Source organism: Salmo salar, chromosome ssa15 (genome assembly GCF_905237065.1).
Source record: "Salmo salar chromosome ssa15, Ssal_v3.1, whole genome shotgun sequence".
Lineage (NCBI taxonomy): Eukaryota > Metazoa > Chordata > Actinopteri > Salmoniformes > Salmonidae > Salmo > Salmo salar.
Window position 1 is genome coordinate 959297 of NC_059456.1, and position 26182 is coordinate 985478.

At 47.1% G+C, this 26182-nt stretch overlaps 1 protein-coding gene across 30 annotated transcripts in view; it reads right to left on the reverse strand.

The window, feature by feature from the left end:
• The window catches only part of LOC100195738 (calcium/calmodulin-dependent protein kinase type II subunit beta), a 190945-nt gene that overhangs the window by 107381 nt on the left and 57382 nt on the right, over positions 1–26182 (reverse strand). For 15 of the 30 annotated variants that reach the window (XM_045695287.1, XM_045695284.1, XM_045695282.1 and 12 more), the window contains exons 7-13: positions 14880–14982; positions 14266–14349; positions 13818–13912; positions 9612–9734; positions 9228–9311; positions 8653–8695; positions 7187–7282 (exon numbers count right to left, since the gene is read on the reverse strand). In XM_045695287.1, the coding sequence (XP_045551243.1) occupies positions 7187–7282; positions 8653–8695; positions 9228–9311; positions 9612–9734; positions 13818–13912; positions 14266–14349; positions 14880–14982 (628 nt within the window). Of the gene's footprint in view, positions 1–7186; positions 7283–8652; positions 8696–9227; positions 9312–9611; positions 9735–13817; positions 13913–14265; positions 14350–14879; positions 14983–24674; positions 24748–26182 lie in introns of all 30 variants that reach the window. The other 15 variants (XM_045695280.1, XM_045695278.1, XM_045695297.1 and 12 more) reach the window with 3 other exon arrangements.

Below are 26182 nucleotides of genomic sequence, written 5' to 3' on the forward strand. Positions count from 1 at the left end.
CTCTCTATAGTGCTTTCTCTCTATGTAGCTCTCTCTCTGTAGCTCTCTCTCTGAAGCTCTCTCTCTCTCTGTGGCTCTTTCTCTCTCTGTAGCTCTCTCTCTGTGTAGCTCTCTTGCTCTCTCTGCGGCGCTCACTCACAATGTAGCTCTCTCTCCATAGCTCTCTCTCTCTGTGCAGCTCTCTCCCGTTGTAGCTCTCTCTCTGTGTAGCTCTCTCTCTCCCTGTAGCTCTCTTTCTTTCTCTCTGCAGCTTTCTCTATCTCTCTGTAGCTCTCTCTCTCTAGCTCTCTCTTGTAGCATTGTCTCTGTAGCGCTCTCTCTGTGTAGCTCTCTCTCTCTGTAGCTCGCTCACTCTCTCTGTAGCTCTCTATGTACCTCTCTCTCTGTAGCTCTCTCTGTAGCTCTCTCTCTCCCTGTCGCTCTCTCCCTGTCGCTCTCTCTCTCTCTGTAGCTCTCTCTCTGTAGCACTTTCTCTCTCTGTAGCTCTCTCTCTCTTTAGCTCTCTCTCTCTCTGTAGCTACAACTCTCTCTCTGTAGCGCTCTCTCTCTGTAGCTCTCTCTCTCTCTGTAGCTCTCTCTCTCTGTAGCTCTTTCTCTAGGTAGCTCTATCTCTGTGTAGCTCTCTCTGTGTAGCTCTCTTTCTCTGTAGCTCTCTCGTTCTCTCTCTGTAGCTCTCTCTCTCTGTAGTTATCTTTCTGTAGCTCTCTCTCTCTGTGTAGCTCTCTCTCTCCAAGTAGCTCTCTCTCTCTGTAGCTCTCTCTCTCTGTTGCTCTCTCTCTGTGGCTCTCACTCTCTTTAGCTCTCTCTCTCTCACTGTAGCTCTCTCGCTCTCTGTAGCTCTCTCTCTGTGTAGCTCTCTCTCTCTGTAGCTCTCTCTCTCTGTAGTTCTCTTTCTGTAGCTCTGTCTCTCTGTGTAGCTCTCTCTCTCTGTAGCTCTCTCTCTCTGTAGCTCTCTCTCTTCCTGTAGCTCTCTCTCTGTTGCTCTCTCTCCCTGTAGCTCTCGCTCTCTTTAGCTCTCTCTCTCGCTGTAGCTCTCTCTCTCTGTAGCGCTCTCTCTCTGTAGCTCTCTCTCTGTGGCTATCTCTCTCTGTAGCTCTCTCTGTAGCTCTCTCTCTGTAGCTCTCTCTGTAGCTCTCTCTCTCTCTGTAAGTCTTTCTCTCTCTGTGGCTCTCTCTCTCTACGTAGCTCTCTCTCTGTAGCTCTCTTTCTCTGTAGCTCTTTCTCTCTCTCTGTGGATCTTTCTCTCTATGTAGCTCTCTCTCTCTCTATGTAGCTCTCTTTCTCTTTCTGTAGCTCTCTCTCTCTGTAGCTCTCTCTCTGTGGCTCTGTTTTTGTAGCTCTCTCTCTGTCTGTAGCTTCTCTCTCCCTGTAGCTCTCTATCTCTCTCTGCAACTCTCTCACTCTGTCTGTAGCTCTCACTCTGTAGTTCGCTCTCTGTAGCTCTCTCTCTCTGTAGCTCTCTCTCTGGTATCTCTCTCTGTAGACTCTCTCTCTCTCTGTGTAGCCCTCTCTCTGTATCTCTCTCTATGTGTAGGTCTCTGTCTGTATAGCTCTCTCTCTCTTTAACTCTCTTGATCACTCTGTAGCTCTTTCTCTCTCTGTAGCTCTGTCACTCTTTCTGTAGCTCTCTCTGTACCTCTCTCTCTGTGTAGCTCTTTCTTTCTGTAGCTCTCTCTCTCTGTAGTTCTCTTTCTGTAGCTCTCTCTCTGTGTACCTCTCTCTGTGTAGCTCTCTCTCTCTGTAGCTCTCTCTCTCTCTCTCTCTCTCTCTCTCTCTCTGTAGTTCTCTTTCTGTAGCTCTCTCTCTGTGGCTCTCTCTTTATGTAGCTCTCTCTGTAGCTCTCTCTCTCTCTCTCTCTCTCTGTGTATCTCTCTCTGCAGCTCTTTCTCTCTCTGTAGTTCTCTCTCTCTGTGTAGCTCTCTCTCTTTAGCTCTCTCTCTGCAGCTCTCTCTCGCTCTGTAGCTCTCACTCTCTGTAGCTCTCTCTCTTTCTGTAGCTCTCGCTCTGTAGTTATCTCTCTGTAGCTCTCTTTCTCTCTCTGTAGCTCTCTCTCTCTCTAGCTCTCTCTCTCTGTAGCTCTCTCTCTCTCTCTGTAAGTCTTTCTCTCTCTGTGGCTCTCTCTCTCTACGTAGCTCTCTCTCTGTAGCTCTCTTTCTCTGTAGCTCTTTCTCTCTCTCTGTGGATCTTTCTCTCTATGTAGCTCTCTCTCTCTCTATGTAGCTCTCTTTCTCTTTCTGTAGCTCTCTCTCTCTGTAGCTCTCTCTCTGTGGCTCTGTTTTTGTAGCTCTCTCTCTGTCTGTAGCTTCTCTCTCCCTGTAGCTCTCTATCTCTCTCTGCAACTCTCTCACTCTGTCTGTAGCTCTCACTCTGTAGTTCGCTCTCTGTAGCTCTCTCTCTCTGTAGCTCTCTCTCTCTGTATCTCTCTCTGTAGATCTCTCTCTCTCTCTGTGTAGCCCTCTCTCTGTATCTCTCTCTATGTGTAGCTCTCTGTCTGTATAGCTCTCTCTCTCTTTAACTCTCTTGATCACTCTGTAGCTCTTTCTCTCTCTGTAGCCCTGTCACTCTTTCTGTAGCTCTCTCTGTACCTCTCTCTCTGTGTAGCTCTTTCTTTCTGTAGCTCTCTCTCTCTGTAGTTCTCTTTCTGTAGCTCTCTCTCTGTGTACCTCTCTCTGTGTAGCTCTCTCTCTCTGTAGCTCTCTCTCTCTCTCTCTCTCTCTCTCTCTCTCTCTCTCTCTCTGTAGTTCTCTTTCTGTAGCTCTCTCTCTGTGGCTCTCTCTTTATGTAGCTCTCTCTGTAGCTCTCTCTCTCTCTCTCTGTGTATCTCTCTCTGCAGCTCTTTCTCTCTCTGTAGTTCTCTCTCTCTGTGTAGCTCTCTCTCTTTAGCTCTCTCTCTGCAGCTCTCTCTCGCTCTGTAGCTCTCACTCTCTGTAGCTCTCTCTCTTTCTGTAGCTCTCGCTCTGTAGTTATCTCTCTGTAGCTCTCTTTCTCTCTCTGTAGCTCTCTCTCTCTCTAGCTCTCTCTCTCTCTGTGGCTCTTTCTCTCTGTAGCTCTCTCTCTCTCTGTGTTGCTATCTCTCTGTAGCTCTCACTCTCTGTAGCTCTCTCTCTTTCTGTGGCTCTTTCTCTCTGTAGCTCTCTCTCTCTGTGTAGCTCTCTCTCTGTATCTCTCTATGTGTAGCTCTCTGTCTGTATAGCTCTCTCTCTCTCTTTAACTCTCTTGATCACTCTGAAGCTCTTTCTCTCTCTGTAGCTCTCTCACTCTCTCTGTAGCTCTCTCTGTACCTCTCTCTCTGTGTAGCTCTCTCTTTCTGTAGTTATCGCTCTCTGTAGTTCTCTTTCTGTAGCTCTCTCTCTGTGTACCTCTCTCTCTGTGTAGCTCTCTCTCTCTGTAGCTCTCTCTCTCTCTGTAGTTCTCTTTCTGTAGCGCTCTCTCTGTGGCTCTCTCTTTATGTAGCTCTCTCTCTCTCTCTGTCTGTATCTCTCTCGCTCTCTCTCTCTCTCTGCAGCTCTTTCTCTCTCTGTAGCTCTCTCTCTCTCTGTAGCTCTCTCTCTCTGTAGCTCTCTCTGTAGCTCTCTCCCTCTGTGTAGCTCTCTCTGTAGCTCTCTCTCTCTCTGCAGCTCTCTCTATATGTAGCTCTCACTCTCTGTAGCTCTCTCTCTCTCTCTCTGTAGCTCTCTCTCTGTAGCTCTCTCTCTGTAGCTCTCTTTCTCTCACTCTAGCTCTCTCTCTGTAGCTCTCTCTCTATGTAGCTCTCTCTCTCTCTCTGTGTAGTTCCCTCTCTCTGTAGCTCTCTCCCTCTCTCTGTAGTTCTCTTACTCTCTTCTCTTTTTTCTTAATCTATCACTCTCACTCTCTCGTTCTCTCTCTCTCCCCTCTATGTATCTCACTCTATCTTGCACACAAAGTCTGCAGTGTTTTTTTTAAGGCTTGACATTAGAAACTCATTTCTGGAGGAATTGTAAGCGAGCCCCTCTCCCACAGGGGAAGCGAGCCCCTCTGCTACAGGGGAAGCGTGCCCCTCTCCCACAGGGGAAACGAGCCCCTCTCCTACAGGGGAAGCGAGCCCCTCTCCCACAGGGGAAGAGAGCCCCTCTCCTACAGGGGAAGCGAGCCCCTCTCCCACAGGGGAAACGAGCCCCTCTCCCACAGGGGAAACGAGCCCCTCTCCCACAGGGGAAGTGAGCCCCTCTCCCACAGGGGAAGCGAGCTCCTCTCCCACAGGGGAAACGAGCCCCGCTCCTACAGGGGAAGCGAGCCCCTCTCCCACAGGGGAAACGAGCCCCTCTCCTACAGGGGAAGCGAGCCCCTCTCCCACAGGGGAAGCGAGCCCCTCTCCCACAGGGGAAGCGAGCCCCTCTCCCACAGGGGAAGCGAGCTCCTCTCCCACAGGGGAAACGAGCCCCTCTCCCACAGGAGAAGCGAGCCCCTCTCCCACAGGGGAAGCGAGCCCCTCTCCCACAGGGGAAGCGAGCTCCTCTCCCACAGGGGAAGCGAGCCCCTCTCCCACAGGGGAAGCGAGCCCCTCTCCCACAGGGGAGGCCTGTTCAAAGTGTGTTTGAGGCCCCGAGAGGAGATGACACAGAGACGAGACAGAAGAGCCCACACTTTAGAAGTCAAAACATTGCGGTGTGTGTGGAGAGAGCAACACTAACAGTTTTCCTTTCCTCTGCTTTTCCCTCTCCTTCCTATACAGTATTCCATTCCCCCTCAACGTCTGCCTCAATTGATATAGAGTCTCATTTCTACCAGGCTAACTACATGTGCAAGTTCAGCAGTTTGCTAGGTACGCCTGGCAGCACGATAAAGACCAGTTCTGTTAGTCAAAGAATACTGGCGGTGAGGATTTGTGTGGAGTTTTCCTCCGCTGCCTCCACCTGCTGTTTTTTCACTAGGGGGTGAATTGGGTCATTAACTGTGTCAAGAGCATTCTCACATCTTGTTTGAAGTCTCCGATGAAACTGTTATTGTTTTTCAGAGCCTTCTATCTGAATAAATAGAAGCTTCTAGACCACTCAGACAGCTCAGATAGACTCCAGAATGGTCTGTGGTCTGAGCTGAAGAACAACCACATACATAGTCACCCCTTTCTGTGTTTTCATACATCACTGGTTGTCATTCACTCTCAGGTAGATGATCTCAGGATGACAAAAACATGCCAGAACACCAGAGTTGAGTTTCATTCTGGCATTTAGTCCACGACCCCAACCTGTAAACCCAAAGGTCAAATATTATGTTGTTTATTTAGCCCTGTAGAGGAAGCAAGCAGGCTCCTTACCTTGACACAAATAACAGTAAGCAAGACGGAAGGAGAAGAAGAAGAGATTAAGAGAAAGAATAAGAGAAAGAGAAAGAGTCAAATTGGTTAATAGCCATTACGAGTCACTCACTAATATCCCTGTAAATAACAACCTTACAGGAGGACAAGGAAAGGATAGAGGCTTCACATGAAGACAGCTGGAGGATGGAAGCTTCACATGAAGACAGGTGGAGGATGGAGGCTTCACATGAAGACAGCTGGAGGATGGAGGCTTCACATGAAGACAGCTGGAGGATAGAGGCTTCACATGAAGACAGCTGGAGGATGGAGGTTTCACATGAAGACAGCTGGAGGATGGAGGTTTCACATGAAGACAGCTGGAGGATGGAGGCTTCACATGAAGACAGCTGGAGGATGGAGGCTTCACAAGAAGACAGCTGGAGGATGGAGGCTTCACATGAAGACAGCTGGAGGATGGAGGCTTCACATGAAGACAGCTGGAGGATAGAGGCTTCACATGAAGACAGCTGGAGGATGGAGGTTTCACATGAAGTCAGCTGGAGGATGGAGGTTTCACATGAAGACAGCTGGAGGATGGAGGCTTCACATGAAGACAGCTGGAGGATGGAGGCTTCACAAGAAGACAGCTGGAGGATGGAGGCTTCACATGAAGACAGCTGGAGGATGGAGGCTTCACATGAAGACAGCTGGAGGATGGAGGCTTCACATGAAGACAGCTGGAACAGTCCTTTGCTTGTGTCTTGTCCCTGTCTCTCTTGTGCCTGTCTGTCTTGTGCCTGTCTGTCTGTCTGTACTCTGAGGAAGGTTTTAGGCCTAGAACCCAAACAAGTTAGTTTTTCATAACAAGAAGAAACATTTCAGTAAACTTATTTCCTTCCAAAGAGGCTGAATGAATTGTGGATTCTGTGTGTCTAGTCTAGTCTAGGATAGTAGATCTAATCTAGAGAGGCAGGCAGGCCAGTATGAAGTATCAATATTTGATCAGAGTCTTAAGAGGGGAAGAGAAGACGACTGGAGTCCCACAGCATCACTACCAACCAACCCAGGCCTGACGGTACCAGCTCTATCCTGACACTAGACTTCTATGCCATTCTTATGAATTGTGGTGGACTCAAAGACAACAATATAAGCAAACTATTGTCCATCTCTTTTTATACCCATTTAAGCATGACATCTAAAATGTCATTACAGGTAGTTGATTGTAGTTCCCAATCGTTTAGCTTTTACAGTTGAAGCCCCAACCTAGCATCTTCTACAGTGTTAACCATGCATCATACCCCCCCCCCACCCCCGTTAGAGCGCATGCACCAGTCCAGTCCCCCATGCAGCATTCACTGACACCCAGTGGGCCGTTCCATCCTTGCAATGACAGGGAGATCTTTTCCCGTGTCATTCTGCAACAGAGGAAAAATAGAGAAAAGAGGAGAGCAGGGGAACAAGGGAGGAAACTAAGAGCTGTTAGAAAAGAGGGAGATGAGGGTGGAATTGAAGAGGTATGGAATGGTGGGTTAATAGAGTTACAGGAGGTCATAAAGAGAAAGAGAACAGAGAGAAGAGAGACCAGAGAGAGAGAGAGGACAAAGACAAGGTTTAGTTGGGTCAGGCATGCTCCACTGTGCTGTTCTGCGCTGTGAAGGAACAGAGAGATGGAGAGCAGTAAAAGGAGGAGGAGGAGGTGACGGGCACCGCAGCCGCCCAATCAGAGTGGAGAGAGGGAGGCCAGGTGGCCAATGAGGTGTGGCGATGGAATAGCGCTGGGCCAATGAGCGATGGAGGTGGCATGCTAGGTGGAGGGAGGATGAGAGGGACGGACGGACGGAGGAGAGAGGAAGGGAGGATAGGGGGGAGAGGGAGGGGGGAGAAAGAGGGAGGAGGGAGGGGGGTGACGCCCCAGGTGTGCCAGTCTACCTTGTTCCACCAGCCCACCGGTGGTGCTCGCCGCCGCTGCTGCTGCTGCCGCTGCTGCACTGACACTGATTGGAGCGGTGGTGGAACGAGCGCCCACTGTTAGTGTCCCACATACCCACAGTAACCAGGGAAAGAGAGGGGGGGGAGGGGGGTTGGAATAGTAGAGAGAAGGGCAGAGGAGAGATGGGAGGGATGGGGGTAGAGGGAAGGAGGAAGAGGAGAAACGGAGGTTGGGGGATAGAGGGAAGCAGGAAGAGGAGAGACGGAGGTTGGAGGATAGAGAGAAGGAGGAAGAGGGCAGAGAAGAAAGGAAGAGAAGGAAACAGATATGGCTAATTAGTCCAAAAGAGAAGAGGATTAATAACACACAGAGAAACACACAGAGAAACACAATGCAACACAATATCACAAAGAACATTACACGTTCTACAAATGTAGGTTCCGTTCTTCCACACACATCCTCATTGATCCAATACCCAACTGGAACAGTTCATGAGGGTTAGAAGGAGATGTCTTCTCCGAGCCATATCTGTTAACTTCTCTTCCTTTCTTTTCTGCCCTCTTCCTCCTTCCCTCTACCCCCAAACCTCCATCTCTCCTCTTCCTCCTCTTCCTCCTTCTCATCTCTCTATTTCACATCCTACTCTCTCTCTCCTGCCACTATCTCCCCCTCTTTCGCTTGTCTGCTTTTCACACACATCTCTCTCTCATCCCTTCCTCTCATCCATCGTTCTCCTGTCTCGCTCTTCCTATCTAATCCATCACCCTCTCTTCCCTTGCGCTCTCATCCATCTCTCATTCACCCATCCATTTCTCTCTGTCTCTCTCTCCCTCTCCTATCTCTTGGTCTCTCTTGGTCTCTCTCTCTCTCTCTCTCATCCCTCTCTTTTCAGTGACTCATCCCTGGATGACCTCACTCTAATATTGGCTCCTCTTCCTGAGGAGATGAGGGTGTTGGAGTGGTGACATGGCAGACCGGTGTGTGTGTGGATACAGCCGACAGTGTTTTGCTTTATTTGAGTAGATGTTCACCTCGGATCATTTGATAATTTGCAGTTACGAACAGAGTGACTCATGTTGACTGAAGCACCAACCACCCAGACTGGTAGACACACACACAAACACGCCTGCGGAGACAAGCCCTGCTGCTTGTATAACATAGAACAAGAGTTGCATAGGTTCCTGGAGACAATGTTCACATTTTCTACCGGACTCAACTTGTCATCAAAATCACAAGTATCCACCATCCTGACAGCTTTCAAAAGCATGTCTTCAAATAGATGCCACACACTGCAGACATCTCTTATCACCGGAGGAAGCAGGTCTCAGGAAGGAGGAAGCAGGCCGGAGGAAGCAGGTCTCGACACTGATCTGATGTCCGTCTGGTGTTTTAGGAGCTGTGTAAGCTTTAAGCTAGAGACTCTGGGTCTAACTGTAGGTGTGGGACTGGTGACAGAAACACTTACCAGAGAAGTTCCGGGAAACCAGCATAGCAGTGAGAACGGCCCCCTGAGAGAGGAGAGAAGACGAGAAGAGATGAAGAGAGGAGAGGAGGACAGCCCTGACAGACAGATACAGAATCCCCTGACAGACAGACACAGAATCAACTGACAGACAGATACAGAATCCCCTGACAAACAGACACAGAATCCCCTGACAGACAGACAGACAGACAGACAGACAGACACAGAATCCCCTGACAAACAGACAGACAGACAGACAGACAGACAGACAGACAGACAGACAGACAGACAGACAGACAGACAGACAGACAGACAGACAGACAGACAGACAGACAGACAGACAGACAGACAGACAGACAGACAGACAGACAGACACAGTATCCCCTGACAGACAGACAGACAGACAGACAGACAGACAGACAGACAGACAGACAGACAGACAGACAGACAGACAGACAGACAGACAGACAGACAGACAGACAGACAGACAGACAGACAGACAGACAGACAGACAGACAGACAGACAGACACAGAATCCCCTGACAGACAGACACAGAATCCCAGAGTGAGCAACAGACCTTAAGTTTCCTCCTGGCGTTGAATTTCTTCAGGCACTCCACTGTCTCCTGTCTGTGCATCATGGACGCCACTGTAGAACGTTGCTGAGAGAGAGAGAGAAAAAGAGAGTGAGCGATATCGAGAGGGAAAAAGTAATGTCAAAGATTGAGGAAACTAGTTGGAAAGCTTTCTGTGATCACTGAGGATGTTATCTCTGTCAGCTGCATTTTAGTAGAGATGTTTGTAGACGTTTGTTTGGTTGCATGCTTGTGTATCCATCTGTCTCTATCTGACGTGTGTGTGTGTGTGTGTGTGTGTGTGTGTGTGTGTGTGTGTGTGTGTGTGTGTGTGTGTGTGTGTGTGTGTGTGTGTGTGTGTGTGTGTGTGTGTGTGTGTGTACTTACGCAGACCCATGGGTGTTTGAGGGCCTCCTGGGCGGTGATCCTCTTGGCAGGGTTGATGGTCAACATCTGGTTAATCAGGTTCTTAGCCTCTGGAGTGACTGTGTCCCACTCTGGAGAGGGGAACTACACACACACACACACACACACACACACACACACACACACACACACACACACACACACACACACACACACACACACACACACACACACACACACACACACACACACACACACACACACACACACACTCCTGGATTGTCTACTTGTCTATGTGGTTCTCTATCATTGGGAAGTATTTCAGTTGTAATCAATGCGTTTCTATCAGCAACGTTCCATCTGAACAGGTCCCAGGTGAGTGGAATCTCTGGCCGATCAGTTACAATGAATGATCATTAAACTAAGTACCAGGGAAACAGGAATGAAAGCAGACACTACAGCCAGCTGAAGCCTTGACGCTCAACAGTCTTCGTAAATTTCCTGGTTCCTCCACATGAACCTGTGTTCATAAACGTGGTGTGAAAGTTGACTATCTGTTACTATGACACCCTCTTCACTGAGATAAAGGGCTCTATTTTCGGCTGCCCTTAAGGACGGCGCTTGTGTCAAACACACGTTCGTTTTCAATTGACCTGTTAAAGCCAGCGCTCTGCTATTTTCCAACTGTTGTGCAATGATTTGTGATTTCCCTGTCTTATATCAGCTTGTGCTCTGATGGGAGGGGTGGAAATACTTGACGTGTGTCCTTAGAAACGTAATCCAAAGTGCTCATTTCAGGCAGCTTTGGTAGGGATCTTTAGGACCAACCAACAGCTGGTTTTAGTGGTTAGGTGGTTGGTTACGGCATGAATTATAACAGTGGAAACACAGCCTATCCAGCCGTGATGAACACTGCCCATATGTCCATAGAACAAGAGTAATGTGGTTTTGGTGACTGTCTACTTCATATTTAGAAACCAAAAACGAATGTTTTTTTCCCCATTTGGTTTTATTTTATAAAAAAACAAGCACAGCCTCCTCTCCTCTCAATGAAGGCTATTTTCTTTTTGCAATCAAGTAGGCTAGCCAAGACCGTCGATGAAGGGTTTGGCTCGTGAGACTGCTGGGAAATAAATCTTAATCACCAACACTTTAAGATCAAGTTTAAGAGGAGCAAAACTTTGAACTGACATTCTCTTTTTACACTATATATACAAAAGTATGTGGACACCCCTTCAAATTAGTCGATTCGGCTATTTCAACCACACCCGTTGCTGACAGGTGTATAAAATGCACACAACCATGCAATCTCCATAGACAAACATTATAATGGCCCGTACTGAAGAGCTCAGGGACCTTCAACGTGGCACTGTCAGAGCATGGCACTTTTCCAACAAGTCAGATCGCAAAATGTCTGCCCTGCTAGAGCTGCCCCCGGTCAACAATAAGTGCTGTTATTGTGAAGTGGAAACGTCTAGGAGCAACAACAGCTCAGCCCCGAAGTGGTAGGCCACACAAGCTCACAGAACGAGACCGCCGAGTGCTGAAGTGCGTTCCAAACTGCCTCTGGAAGCAGCGTCAGCACAAGAACTGTTTGTCAGGAGCTTCATGAAATGGGTTTCCATGGCCGTGCGGCCACGCACAAGCCTAAGATCACCATGCACAATGTCAAATATCGGCTGGAGTGGTGTAAAGCTCACCGCCATTGGACTCTGGAGCAGTGAAAGCGCTTCACCATCTGGCAGTCCGACAGACGAATCTGGGTTTGGCTGATGCCAGGAGAACTCTACCTGCCCCACTGCATAGTGCCAACTGTAAAGTTTGGTGGAGGAACAATGGTCTGGGGCTGTTTTTCATGGTTCAGGCCCCTTAGTTCCAGTGAAGGGAAATCTTAACGCTACAGCATACAACAACATTCTAGACAATGCTGTGCTTCCAACTTTGTGGAATCAGTTTGGGGAAGGGCCTTTCCTGTTTCAGCATGACAATGCCCCTGTGCACAAAGCGAGGACCATATGGAAATGGTTTGTCGAGATCGGTGTGGAAGAACTTGACTGGCCTGCACAGAGCCCTGACCTCAACCCCATCGAACACCTTTGGGATGAATTGGAGCGCTGACTGCAAGCCAGGCCTAATCACCCAACATCAGTCCCGACCTCACTAATGCTCTTGTGGCTGAATGGAAGCAAGTCCCCGCAGCAATGTTCCACCATCTAGTGGAAAGCCTTCCCAGAAGAGTGGAGGCTTTTATAGCAGCAAAAGGGGGGACTAATTCCATATTAATGCCCATGATTTTGGAATGAGATGTTGGACGAGCAGGTGTCCACATACTTTTGGTCATATAGTGTATCTATATATTGTGGGCAGGTAGGTCCAGTGGGGGTTCTAGACCATTTCAACTGGGGGGGCCAAGCTGGGGCCAGTTGTACTGTTAGAGGGGCCAGTTACATTAGACGTTATTGTTGTCATATCGTTTTCTTCACTGCATTGCAGGCAAAAGACCATGTTCATAATCATTAGTGTTCCGCGTTGCCACTGTCTAATAACGGATGTAAAAAAAGAACGATAGCAAAAATTTGTTATGTAAAAATTATTTCATACTGCACATTTAGGGGGGCCACAAGGGGGTCCAAAATTGTTGTCACAGGGGCATTGCCCCCCCCCCCCCTGTTATCTTTTGGCGTAAAACCCCCTCCATGATGTAGGCAACATGTGTCCATGCCCATCATGAAATGAGAGATGAGAACCTCGGTGAATATACTGGTGAACCTCGTATTTCAAAGTTATTTTCCTATAACAATTGCATGGTTTTCCATTTCATATCGGTAAAAACCCCAAGCCCTCCATAGGCTACCCTTACCCTAGACCTACTATAACCCTTACCCTAGACCTACTATAACCCTTACCCTAGACCTACTATAACCCTTACCCTAGACTTACTATAACCCTTACCCTAGACCTACTATAACCCTTACCCTAGACCTACTATAACTCTTACCCTAGACCTACTATAACCCTTACCCTAGACCTACTATAACCCTTACCCTAGACCTACTATAACGAAGGATAAGTCACAGAAATGTTATGATATCATTATATTTATTAATTGTTGTTGAGAAAAAACAACCAGATTGATTGTTTTTCATAAAATGTTAATAAAACCAAAACTTTTAGAATGATTCACTGTCTTCAGTGGTGCACATTACTACTTCTGGAGACGTGTGGATGGGATCTGTAAGATGGTTCCAATATGTCTATAAAACACTCTATTGGGGAACAGTATAACGCTGAGGGGACATTATCCCTTTCTCTTTACATTGGATCTCTGTCCAGCTACTGTGAAAGGATGTGCGTAAAACCCTTGATAGTCATAAAAGACCCGTAAATACACAACTTGAAGCAACCGTATATTTCGCCATGGAGCACATTCTGATTGGCCAGTGAGGGGGCAAGCCTCAACACACCCACAACTGGTTTATTCATCAAAACCCAGCCCTTTCGAACCACCGCTCTGTGCCGATGGATGTGAAAATAGCAAAACTATTTCTGACACACACCGAACCTATAGCGCTACCAGCAGCGTTTAGATTTACCATAACGTTAGGTTTGTTTAAATACAGCTCAAAGTATCATATATAAATAACATAGAAACAAATAAATATATACAGTTGGGTTGGGGACAGAAAATTGACAGCAAGCGAGCTGGAATAATGTATCTAAACATCATAGCTGTTAAACATCATACTGTACAGTTCTGTCCCGAAAACGTTTCCCTAAGATGGGACTAATGTGCTCAAGGTAGGCACTTTCCTGCTCCTCTGAAATATAAATGAGGTGATCTAGTTATGTAAGGCGGACTTCTAAAAAAGAAATGGGGGAAAGCGAGAAAGGAGGTGGGAGTGGGGTGAAGGATAGACAAGAAAGGGAGAGAGGGAAGGGAAAGGAAGGTGAGGTGTTGAGAAATAGAGTGTAAAATAACAGAGGAGAGGAGAGGAGAGGAGAGGAGAGGAGAGGAGAGGAGAGGAGAGGAGAGGAGAGGAGAGGAGAGGAGAGGAGAGGAGAGGAGAGGAGAGGAGAGGAGAAGAGAGGAGAGGAGAGGAGAGGAGAAGAGAGGAGAGGAGAGGAGAGGAGAGAGAGGAGAGAAGAGGAGAGGAGAGGAAGGAGGGGAGAGGAGGAAGGAGGAGAGGAGAAGTGAAGAGAGGAGAGGAGTCTGCGTTGTCCACTCACATCGTATGCCCCAGCTTTGATCTGTTGGTACAGTTTGTGCTGGTCCTCATCCCAGAAGGGAGGGTAGCCCACTAGCAGGATATACAGAATCACCCCTGAGACAGAGACAACACACACACACACACACACACACACACACACACACACACACACACACACACACACACACACACACACACACACACACACACACACACACACACACACACACACACACACACACACACACACACACACACACAGTCAGAGACAAACACAGAATCAGCATTTCTATATGAACATTTAATGTGTGTGTTTGTGTCCAGTCGTTTGTGTCTAGGTGTGTAAGCATGTAGACTTGTGTGTTTGTGCCAGTTTGGGTCTAGGTGTGTAAGCATGTAGACTAGTGTGTTTGTGCCAGTTTGTGTCTGCTCTGAACAGTATGTGTGTAAACGTGAGCGATGCTCACCGCAGGCCCAGATGTCCACAGGTTTGCCATATGCCTCCTTCCTCAGTACCTCAGGGGACAGGTATCCCGGTGTACCAGCAAATCCTGCAGCACAAACACACACACACAGAGCACACAATTCATCACTCAAAGCTTCACAGTTATTATTCCCACGTGGGATGAATTAAGGTTTGAAAACATGTTGGTGTGGTGTACAGATCTAGGATCAGATCATAGTCTACAGGCGGTATAACAGATCTAGGATCAGATCGTAGTCTACAGGCAGTATCACAGATCTAGGATCAGATCGTAGTCTACAGGCGGTATCACAGATCTAGGATCAGATCGTAGTCTACAGGCGGTATCACAGATCTAGGATCAGATCGTAGTCTACAGGCGGTATCACAGATCTAGGATCAGATCGTAGTCTACAGGCGGTATCACAGATCTAGGATCAGATCGTAGTCTACAGGCGGTATCACAGATCTAGGATCAGATCGTAGTCTACAGTCAGTATCACAGATCTAGGATCAGATCATAGTCTACAGGCGGTATCACAGATCTAGGATCAGATCGTAGTCTACAGTCAGTATCACAGATCTAGGGTCAGATCGTAGTCGACAGTCAGTACGTACCAAACCAGGCTTGCTGATCTCCTTGTACCTCGATGGCCAGGCCAAAGTCGGCCAACTTGACGGCAGCATTCTTGCATTTGCTGGCTAGGAGCAGATTCTCTGGCTGGGGGGAGAGGAGAGGGGCACTAAAGGTTAATCCTGTTTTAAACTATAAGACAGGGGAGACGGGGGAGAAAGGGGGAGACGGGGGAGAAAGGGGGGACAACAGACATACAGACAACACTCATGTATGTAGGGTGTGGGGGGAGGGTCGTTACGCATGCACCAACATTGACAGGAAACACACACTGGTGCAGCACATGAAAACACACACATTCACACACACCTGAACACCTAGGCTACATCAGTAATGACTCACACACACATATTGTGCAAATACACACACACACTCCACACTTGCATGCACCTTAATGTGCATTTTATTGTAAAGCGAATTACACTTACATAAATGTTGTAACACAGTATGATGCAGCCAATCTTTGTCCTAGGGTGCTCTGGGCTGTGATTTAGGGTATAGGGGTTTGGGCTGTGGTGTGTGGAGTTGGTGCTCTCTCTCTCTCTCTCTCTCTCTCTCTCTCTCTCTCTCTCTCTCTCTCTCTCTCTATCTGTATCTCTCTCTCGCTCTGTGTCCCAGATAGAACAGCCTCATTATTCTCTGTCAGGGGGGGACTCTAATAATGGGCTGCTATCCCCCCTGGCCCCTGCTCTCTCTGTCTGTTTCGCTCTCTTGCTCTCTCTGTCTCTCTCTGTCCCTCTCTCTCTGTCTGTCTCACTCTCTCTCTCTCTCTCTCTCTCTCTCTCTCTCTCTGTTCAACCTCAACTCTGGACCACGAAGCCAGTTCCACTGCATTTTTTCATTGTTCCCCTCTAATCAAGGACTGATTTAGACCTGGGACACCAGGTGTGTACAATGTATTATCAGGTAGAACAGAAAACCTGCAGGCTCCGGACCTCGTAGGGTAAGAGTTCAAGAACCCTGCTCCATACAAAAGAAATGTGGCAGCCCTATTCCCTTCCCTTAGTTCCCATCACTTTGTTGTTTGCAGATCTGAAGGGACTGGATAGGTGTAAGGCTTGCTGTATGGTGGTGTATCTAGGCTGTTATTATTATCTACTTATCTACACTGAACAAAATATAAACAACATGTAAAGTGTTGGTTAAATTGTTCATGAGCTGAAATAAAAGATCCCAGAAATGTTCCATATGCACAAAAAGCTTATTTCTCTCAAATGTTGTGTATTTTGTTTACAATTTGTTTACATCCCTGTTAGTGAGCCTTTCTCTTTTGCCAAGATAATTCATCCACCTGACAGGTGTGGCATATCAAGAAGCGGATTAAACAGCACGATCATTACACAGGTGCACCTTGTGCTGGGGACAATAAAAGGCGACTTTAAAATGTGCAGTTTTGTCACACAACACAATGCCACAGATGTCTCAAGTTTTGAGGGAGTGTGCAATTGGCATTCTGACAGCAGGAATTTCCACCAGAGCTGTTGCCAGATAATTCTATGTTAATTTCTCTACCATAAGCCGCCTCCAGCATCATTTTAGAGACTTTGGCACTACATCCAACCGGCCTCACAAGCACAGACCACATGTAACCATGCCAGCCCAGGACCTCCACATCTGGCTTCTTCACATGCGGGTTCATCTGAGACCAGCCACCTGAACAGCTGATGAAACTGTGGGTTTGCACAACCAAATAATTTCTGCACAAACTGTCAGAAACCGTCTCAGGGAAGCTCATCTGCGTGCTCGTCGTCCTCACCAGGGTCTTGACCCGACTGCAGTTCGGCATTGTAACCAACATCAGTGGGCAAATGCTCACCTTCGATGGCCACTGGCACGCTGGAGAAGTGTGCTCTTCACAGAGATATCGTGACGAGATACTGAGGCCCATTGTTGTGTCATACATCTGCTGCAGTCACCTCATGTCTCAGCAAGATGTTGCAAGGATCTGTACACAATTCCTGGACGTCCATGGCCTGCTTACTCACCAGACATGTCACAGATTGAGCATGTTTGGGATGCTCTGGATCAACGTGCACGACAGTATGTTCCAGTTCCCGCCAATATCCAGAAACTTCATACAGCCATTGAAGAGGAGTGGGACAACATTCGACAGGCCTCAATCAACAGCCTGATCAACTCTATGCGAAGGAGATGTGTCGCGCTGCATGAGGCAAATGGCGGTCCCACCAGATACTGACTGGATTTCTGATTCTGGCCCCAACAGATGCATAACTGTATTCCCAGTCATGTGAAATCCATAGATTAGGGCCTAATGAATGTATTTAAATTGACTGATTTCCTTACATGAACTCAGTAAAAATCGTTTAAATTGTTGCATGTTGCATTTATATTTTTGTTCAGTATACATAGCTCTACATCGCTCCACATAGCTCTACATAGCTCTACATAGCTCTCCAATGTGCTAATAAGGGCTTCTGTAACTTTTCTTTCACCTAGCTAATGCCATAAGATCAACACAAATTCTCTTTCCGTCTTTGTACCCTGAGTTCTCCGACATAAAAACTATCTACAGTACCTCGGCCCAGACACACCTATAAGGGTGTAAGGCAGGGTTCCCCAACTGGCGGCCCACGGACTGAATTTGGCCCGCAGTTGATTTTATTTGCCCCCACAATATTTCGGCGCAAAAACATTACTACAAAAATGTATTGTTGGACATAAAAGACTGTAAAAACACCAGCAAATCAGCTCCAAGTGACTTTAATTTTGGAAATCAGCTCCAAAGTGACTTTAATTTTGGAAATCAGCTCCAAAGTGACTTTAATTTTGGAAATCAGCTCCAAAGTGACTTTAATTTTGGAAATCAGCTCCAAAGTGACTTTAATTTTGGAAATCAGCTCCAAGTGACTTTAATTTTGGAAATCAGCTCCAAGTGACTTTAATTTTGGAAATCAGCTCCAAAGTGACTTTAATTTTGGAAATCAGCTCCAAAGTTAATTTAATTTTGGAAATCAGCTCCAAGTGACTTTAATTTTGGAAATCAGCTCCAAGTGACTTTAATTTTGGAAATCAGCTCCAAGTGACTTTAATTTTGGAAATCAGCTTCAAGTGACTTTAATTTTGGAAATCAGCTCCAAAGTGACTTTAATTTTGGAAATCAGCTCCAAAGTGACTTTAATTTTGGAAATCAGCTCCAAGTGACTTTAATTTTGGAAATCAGCTCCAAAGTGCTCACACACATAGAGAGATAACGTACTCTATATGGGACTGTATACAAATGTAAGCAAGGTTTGAAATTATTACGTTTTAGTCAAATATCATATCTGTTTGGGCTTCTTGCAATCTATTTCCAGTCTACAAATGATTTGTAATTAAGTTTCTTGACCATCCACTCAAGAAGAAAAACATTGTCCCTCGGCTGAATCTAGTTGATGATCCCTGGTGTAAGGTATAAACTCTGACACCATGTTAACAGTGTCAGTGAATCCCCTGCATTGCAGTAGCTCATGTCATTGCAGTAGCTCATGTCATTGCAGTAGCTCATGTCATTGCAGTAGCTCGTCATTGCAGTAGCTTGTCATTGCAGTAGCTTGTCATTGCAGTAGCTTGTCATTGCAGTAGCTTGTCATTGCAGCCTGTCTTCCTCTTTATCTTTCATTATTATACACCCTCTTCTCCTTCATCACTCCCTTAGTTTCCACCCTCTCCTTCTCTCCCTCTCTTCTAGCCTTCGCTCGCACTCTCTCCTCCCTTTCCTTCTCCTCGCTCTACCTCTCTCCTTACTCTCCTCTCTCCCTCCCTTCCTCTTCTCTCACACTCCCTAACTCTCCTCTCACATAGAGAGCAAGGGAGAGAGAGGGAGAGAGAAAGAAAGAGAGACAGCTAAAGAGAGAGAAGAGAGATAAAAAGAGAGGGAGAGAAGGGAGAGATAGTGAGAAGGGAGAGATAGTGAGAAGGGAGAGATAGCGAGAAGGGAGAGATAGTGAGAAGGGAGAGATAGCGAGAAGGGAGAGATAGTGAGAAGGGAGAGATAGCGAGAAGGGAGAGATAGCGAACAAAAAAAAGCTAAAGAGAGAGAAATGGAGAGATACAGCAAAAGAGAGAAGGAGAGAGAGACTATAAGCCTGAGGCAGTAGCCTTCCTTGGTGTCATCACTCTCTCAGGCCTATGATTCAGGGTTTACTCATTTGTAAGGAGAAAGTTCAAACTTGCCAACACTGCAGTGTTAGGATAATCCCTGCTATGATTGTGGGTGGAATTCAGATTAACCACAAGCTTCCAATGAATAAGTGGACAGGCATACAATATCCAGGCCACGCACATAAACACATATAAATTCACCACGCGCAGACAGACAGACAGACAGACAGACAGACAGACAGACAGACAGACAGACAGACAGACAGACAGACAGACAGACAGACAGACAGACAGACAGACAGACGAGACAGACAGACAGAGACAGACAGACAGATAGACAGACAGACAGACAGACAGACAGACAGACAGACAGACAGACAGACAGACAGACAGACAGACAGACAGACAGACAGACAGACAGACAGACAGACAAAGACAGACAGACAGACAAAGACAGACCGTCAAAGACAGAAAGAGACAAATAGAGACAGACAGAGAGGCAGACAGTCAGCCTGTCTCTGCATAGCTCTGTGCAGCAACACACAAATCCAGGTCCTTTCTTCCTTCTTACACACACACAAACGCATGCATGCACGCATGTAAACACACACACATATACACACACAGTGTAGCACAAGCTGCTGGTTGGTAAATAAGTTAGGTGAGGGAGAGTGAGAGAGAGTGAGAAAGGGAGTGAGAGAGTGAGACGGAGAGAGAGACCAAGAGAGAGCGAGAGCGAGATGTGGGAGCTGCTGCAGCATTCCAGACTGGGCTCTGCTCACATTTCTTCTGAGGACGTGGAGAAGAGAGAGAGAGGAGACGCAGACAGGCAGAGATGCAGGCAGACAGACCTCCATTGAAAGGGCACTCCAATTTAAGGCGACTGACGACCATAGTGTGAAACCAGAGACAGGGTTAGGTAATTTACCCTGACTGACAAAGTCCTGAGAGAGGCTTACAGGATTTGGGCTCTAGTGCCGTAATATCTCAGCCATATTACCATTTGGAGTTTTATACTGTCATATTTCAACCAAATCAACTCATAAATAAGTCTCCATTTGTCTCATGTCAGTTGAGTTATTTCAGGCCCTCTGTCAGCCTCAAATGACCCAGTAACTTGTGTCGAAGTCGGACAACAATGTCCTTTCCAGTCAGTAGCCTATTTCCTCTGTTTTGGGGACATTAGAAGTAGCATACTAACAGAACATCTTCATAGACCTGCTTTCCGTACTAGGCTTGGGCGGTATACCGTATATACTGTATACCGGGGGTATTTGGAAATGGCCACGGGATGCGTAGAAATTATTTCTAATCATTTCAATATTTGTAGGTAGCTTTTAAGTAAATACCTGCAGTCGACTTGAGCAATACGTTAGAGGTTAAAGCAGGTCAGGTTCTTCAATTCACCTGTCACCTAATTTTTCATTATGAACCTTATCGTAGTCCCCAGTCACGTGGTGTTTGTTTACAAGCACACAACAACGTGAGACCGGAGCCTTGTGAGTCACTGTGGTGAGCACTCTCCAGGTGATCTAGTTACAATACGGAATTAACAACTTTTGCCAGCTAGGTATCTTGTAACTATTAAGTTAACCGTCTAAAATGTGCTAAATGCTCTGCAATTGTGCATTAGGTTTGCTAATTTAGTAGCTAGTTAGCTATCTAACTAGGTGCTTAGCTTCTTGCAAATTCAAGCTTCGCTTGGTAACGGCCGAGAATCCCCTCCTGGATCAAGAGCCTTGCTATCTAATATTTGTTTCATACGTGCAGCTAACTGTGTAGCATTTTTGAGTTACTTGTATAACTTTGTGAGCTGGGATGTCTGTCCTGCAAATAATTTATGCCAGAGACTGTATAAAATGTTTGCAATGCGCTTGTTAGCATTTAGTTAGCATATGGGATTTGACATGTACTTGTTAGCATTGCTAACCTTCGGATCTCAGCGGCTCAGTGGGGTTTGAAATAGCGCTCCTTGTGTTCAGTGCCAGTATTAACAAATATCCCGGGATGTTACAAGGTCGGTATGAAGGTAAGACAATCTGGATACCGCCTAAGTCTATTCCACACTAATCAATTATTCATAACTCTCTGGTTGTCTCCACTTTATTGGAGTGATCTCTTCGCCTCTCAGACCCTCTCCGAGGCTGTCCTCAGCCATCACTATGACATATTGTGTGAAATGCCCCAGAGCTGAGGACTGTAACCTGATAGGTGTGGCTAAATAAAGAAATAGCCACAACAGTTCTGATAAACAGGAGGAATGTTGCCGAGGCCGGCGCTGGGGTCTGACGAGGTGTTACCCTGGTCTAGAGAACTGAAAACACACACGCAGCATCATGCAAGACAACAAGCAGTAATAAAAACATGTATAACACACACACACACACACACACACACACACACACACACACACACACACACACACACATACACACACACGATAGGAGAGAGGACAGGACTGCTGCTGCAATCCAATCACAGCACTCAGCAAAAGAGGCTATAAAACTCAATTGGAAGCACCATAGAGAAAAATTTTAACTGGATGTGGCAAAGAATCAATTCCCTTTGGGAACCCATTTTGGGAATCATATTGGGAATCATATTGACAAGGGGCTAACTTTAATCCAGCACACACTACAACCAATCTTACAAGCAATTTAAAGGGATACTTTGGGATTTTGGCAATCTACTTCCCTAGAGTCAGATTAGTTAATGGGCACCATTTTTATGTCTCTGCGTGCAGTTTGAAGGAAGCTGCTAACTAGAGCTAGCACAATTGCTAACTAGCATCAGCACAATGACCGGAGGTCTATGGGTATCTGCTAGCATAGCATTGGCTCACAAAATTACCTCTAACTTCCTTCCAACTAAACACAGAGACATGCAAATGGTATCCACGAGTTCATCTGACCCTGTGGAAGTACATAAAGTAAAGGGCCCAATTCCTGAAGTATCCGTTTAAACCGAGGAGCAAGGGGGTCATATTCTGTTCCAAGAGAGGACTAGCATAGCATTGAAGACCCATCCGTCAGATAGCATAACAAGCATGCATACTGGCATTCTCCCCAGACTAGGAGAGGTGCTGTCTCAACAAGAGGATAGGTGAGAGAGGGACTGCATTTGGAAAGGGGGATAGTTGCTGTTTCAACAACTGGGGAGAGATAGAGGAGCAGCATTTTGCAAGGCACCATCAGAGATATGTGAAAGATCGTATTGGATAGATCCCATGGTGCAGAGAGAGAGATAAGGCTGCAGTAGGAGAGGATTCTGACCTGAAGACAGGAGACTGATCTCCTTCACCCAAATCCAGAAAGCTGATGTTCTGAAAGAGCTGCAAAATCTGGACCCCCTCAAATCAGCAGGGCTAGACAATCTGGAGCCTTTCTTTCTAAAATTATCTGCCAAAATTGTTGCAACCCCTATTGCTAGCCTGTTCAACCTCTCTTTCGTATCGTCTGAGATCCCCAAAGATTAGAAAGCTGCCGCGGTCATCCCCCTCTTCAAAGGGGGAGACACTCTAGACCCAAACTGCTACAGACCTATATCTATCCTACCCTGCCTTTCTAAGGTCTTCAAAAGCCAAGTTAACAAACAGATCACCGACCATTTCGAATCCCACAGTACCTTCTCCACTATGCAATCTGGTTCCCGAGATGGTCATGGGTGCACCTCAGCCACGCTCAAGGTCCTAAACGATGTCATAACCGCCATCGATAAGAGACAATACAATGCAGCTGTAGTCATCGACCTGGCCAAGGCTTTCGACTCTGTCAATCACCACATTGTTATCGGCGGGCTCAACAGCCTTGGATTCTCAAATGGCTGCCTTGCCTGGTTCACCAACTACTTCTCAGATAGAGTTCAGTGTGTTAAATCGGAGGGCCTGTTGTCCGGACCTCTGGCAGTCTCTATGGGGGTACCACAGGGTTCAATTCTCGGGCCGACTCTCTTCTCTGTATACATCAATGATGTCGCTCTTGCTGCTGGTGATTCTCTGATCCACCTCTACGCAGAAGACACCATTCTGTATACTTCTGGCCCTTCTTTGGACACTGTGTTAACTAACTTCCAGACGAGCTTCAATGCCATACAACTCTCCTTCCGTGGCCTCCAACTGCTCTGAAATGCAAGTAAAACTAAATGCATGCTCTTCAACCGATCTCTGTCCGCACCTGCCCACCCGTCCAGCATCACTACTCTGGACGGTTCTGACTTAGAATATGTGGACAACTACAAATACCTAGGTGTCTGGTTAGACTGTAAACTCTCCTTCCAGACTCACATTAATCATCTCCAATCCAAAATTAAATCTAGAATCGGCTCCCTATTTCGCAACAAAGCCTCCTTCACTCATGCTGCCAAACATACCCTCGTAAAACTGACTATCCTACCAATCCTTGACTTTGGCGATGTCATTTACAAAATAGTCTCCAACACCCTACTCAGCAAATTGGATATCACAGTGCCATCCGTTTTGTCACCAAAGCCCCATATACTACCCACCACTGCAACCTGTGTGCTCTCATTGGCTGGCCCTCGCTTCATATTCGTCGCCAAACCCACTGGCTCGAGGTCATCTATAAGTCTTTGCTAGGTAAAGTCCCACCTTATCTCAGCTCACTGGTCACCATAGCAGTACCCACTCGTAGCACACGCTCCAGCAGATATATTTCACTGGTCACCCCGAAAGCCAATTCCTCCTTTGGCCGCCTTTCCTTCCAGTTCTCTGCTGCCAATGACTGGAACGAACTGCAAAAATCACTGAAGCTGGAGACTCATATGTCCCTCACTAACTTTAAGCACCAACTGTCAGAGCAGCTCACAGATCACTGCACCTGTACATAGCCCATCTGTAATTAGCCCATCCAACTACCTCATTCCCATACTGTTATTTATTTATTTTGCTCCTTTGCACCCCAGTATCTCTACTTGCACATTCATCTTCTGCACATCTATCACACAGTGTTTAATTGCTATATTGTAATTATTTCGCCACTATGGCCTATTTATTGCCTTACCTCCCTTATCCTACCTCACTTGCACACACTGTATTAAGACTTTTTCTATTGTATTATTGACTGTATGTTTGTTTATCCCATGTGTAACTCTGTGTTGTTGTTTGTGTCGCACTGCTTTGCTTTATCTTGGCCAGGTCGCAGTTGTAAATGAGAACTTTTCTCAACTTGCCTACCTGGTTAAATAAAGGTGAAATAAGGTTGTTGTTTTTTTAACTAGAAACTACTTGGTAGGACTGACAGGCTAAAGATTTACTGAACAGCTCAGCTCAGTCTTCTCTAGAGAGGTGTTACTATATTTTACAGTCAGTGCTAGACAGCTATAATCTATCCACAAACAGTGATGTTGGACAATTTCGCTTAACACGCATACAGAGGACACACACCCCCAACACACACATACACACACAGATGATACACACACACACACTGGACACACACACGCTGAATGGACACTGAACAGACACTGAACAGACACCGAACGGACACTGAACGGACACTGAACAGACACTGTACGGACACTGTACGGACACTGAACGGACACTGAACGGACACTGAACGGACACTGAACGGACACTGAATGGACACTGAACAGACAGTGAACGGACACTGAACAGACACTGAACGGACACTGAACAGATGACACGGTGACCTGTTACCCACCTTTAGATCTCGATGCACCACGCCCATTTGATGGCAGTGTAGCACCGCCTCCACGATCTGCTGGATGCAATGACTGCATGCAAACACCAGGGGGCGCATGTTAGTCTGAGCAGCATAGCTACAATTCCATGCACAGGCTAGGGAGGAGGGTAGGGTAAGGGGTAGAGGTAGAGGTGGGGGGGAGGTAGGGGGAGCGAGGAAGAGTGAGAATGAAGGTAAGGGGATGGGGAGGGGGGGTAGGGGGAGGAGGACGGTAGCGGGAGGTGGAAGGAGGAAGTGGAGAGGAGGGAGGAAGAAGGTAGGGGGGAGGACGAAGGGGAGGGGGTCTTCTGTCACCAGCCTTGTCCAACCCATGGCCTAGCCAAGCGAAAGGACAACAACCTGGCGGTAGAACAGCCAATAGGTGTGTATTATGTGACTTTAGGTGAATATCATCACCTGGAGCTCCACATGTATTGTCTAGGTCCTCTTTATTGTCAACTGTTAAAACCTGTCAATGACAACCATCCATTGTCAAAGTAACAAAGATGTCCATCGAGGGCCAATGGATTCTACTGGCTCCATTTTGAGAAAGGTCAAAGGGCAAAATGCTCCCTCCCTCCCTCTCATTTAGGTGACCAATGATCTTAAAGAAAAGTATAGGTTTGAGCATTATGGTGGAGCCTCCTGGACTGGAGTTTCCACCATATAGCTGGTCTTCACCCATCCAATCACTGTCAGATCAATAGTCAACATTCAAGTAAAAAGGAGGAGGAAATATTACATGTATGTAGATGATTTGAGAAGTTATGAGAATTTATGAACATTTCATTAAATGTCTGGCTATTTGGGTGTGCTTGGCTGTAGCTTTATGAGCTGGGCTGGGCTGGACTTGGAAGGGTCCTTTGGATAAGAAAATAATCTAGATTGTAGTCAATTCTGTTGGGACACTATTATTCCACTGATGGTAGAGGTGTATACTCAAAGTTCACTTTTCAGCAAAACACTCTACTCCGTGGTTAGCTGCAGGTGAATTCTAAATCGTACCACTGCATGTCCATCAACATGTTCTACATCTTCAGAAAGGGGCCTAAGGGAGGAACGGGGAGAGGGGACTAGGGGAGGGAGAGGGGACTAGGGGAGGAAGAGGGGACTAGGGGGGACTAGGGGAGGGAGAGGGGACTAGGGGAGGGAGAGGGGACTAAGGGAGGGAGGGGGGACTAGGGGAGGGAGGGGGGACTAGGGGAGGGAGGGGGACTAGGGGAGGGAGGGGGGACTAAGGGGAGGGAGGGGGGACTAGGGGAGGGAGGGGGACTAGGGGAGGGAGGGGGACTAGGGGAGGGAGAGGGGGACTAGGGGAGGGAGGGGGGACTAGGGGAGGGAGAGGGGACTAGGGGAGGGAGAGGGGACAGGGGGGACTAGGGGAGGGAGAGGGGACTAGGGGAGGGAGGGGGGACTAGGGGAGGGAGGGGACTAGGGGAGGGAGAGGGGACTAGGGGAGGGAGAGGGGACTAGGGGGGACTAGGGGA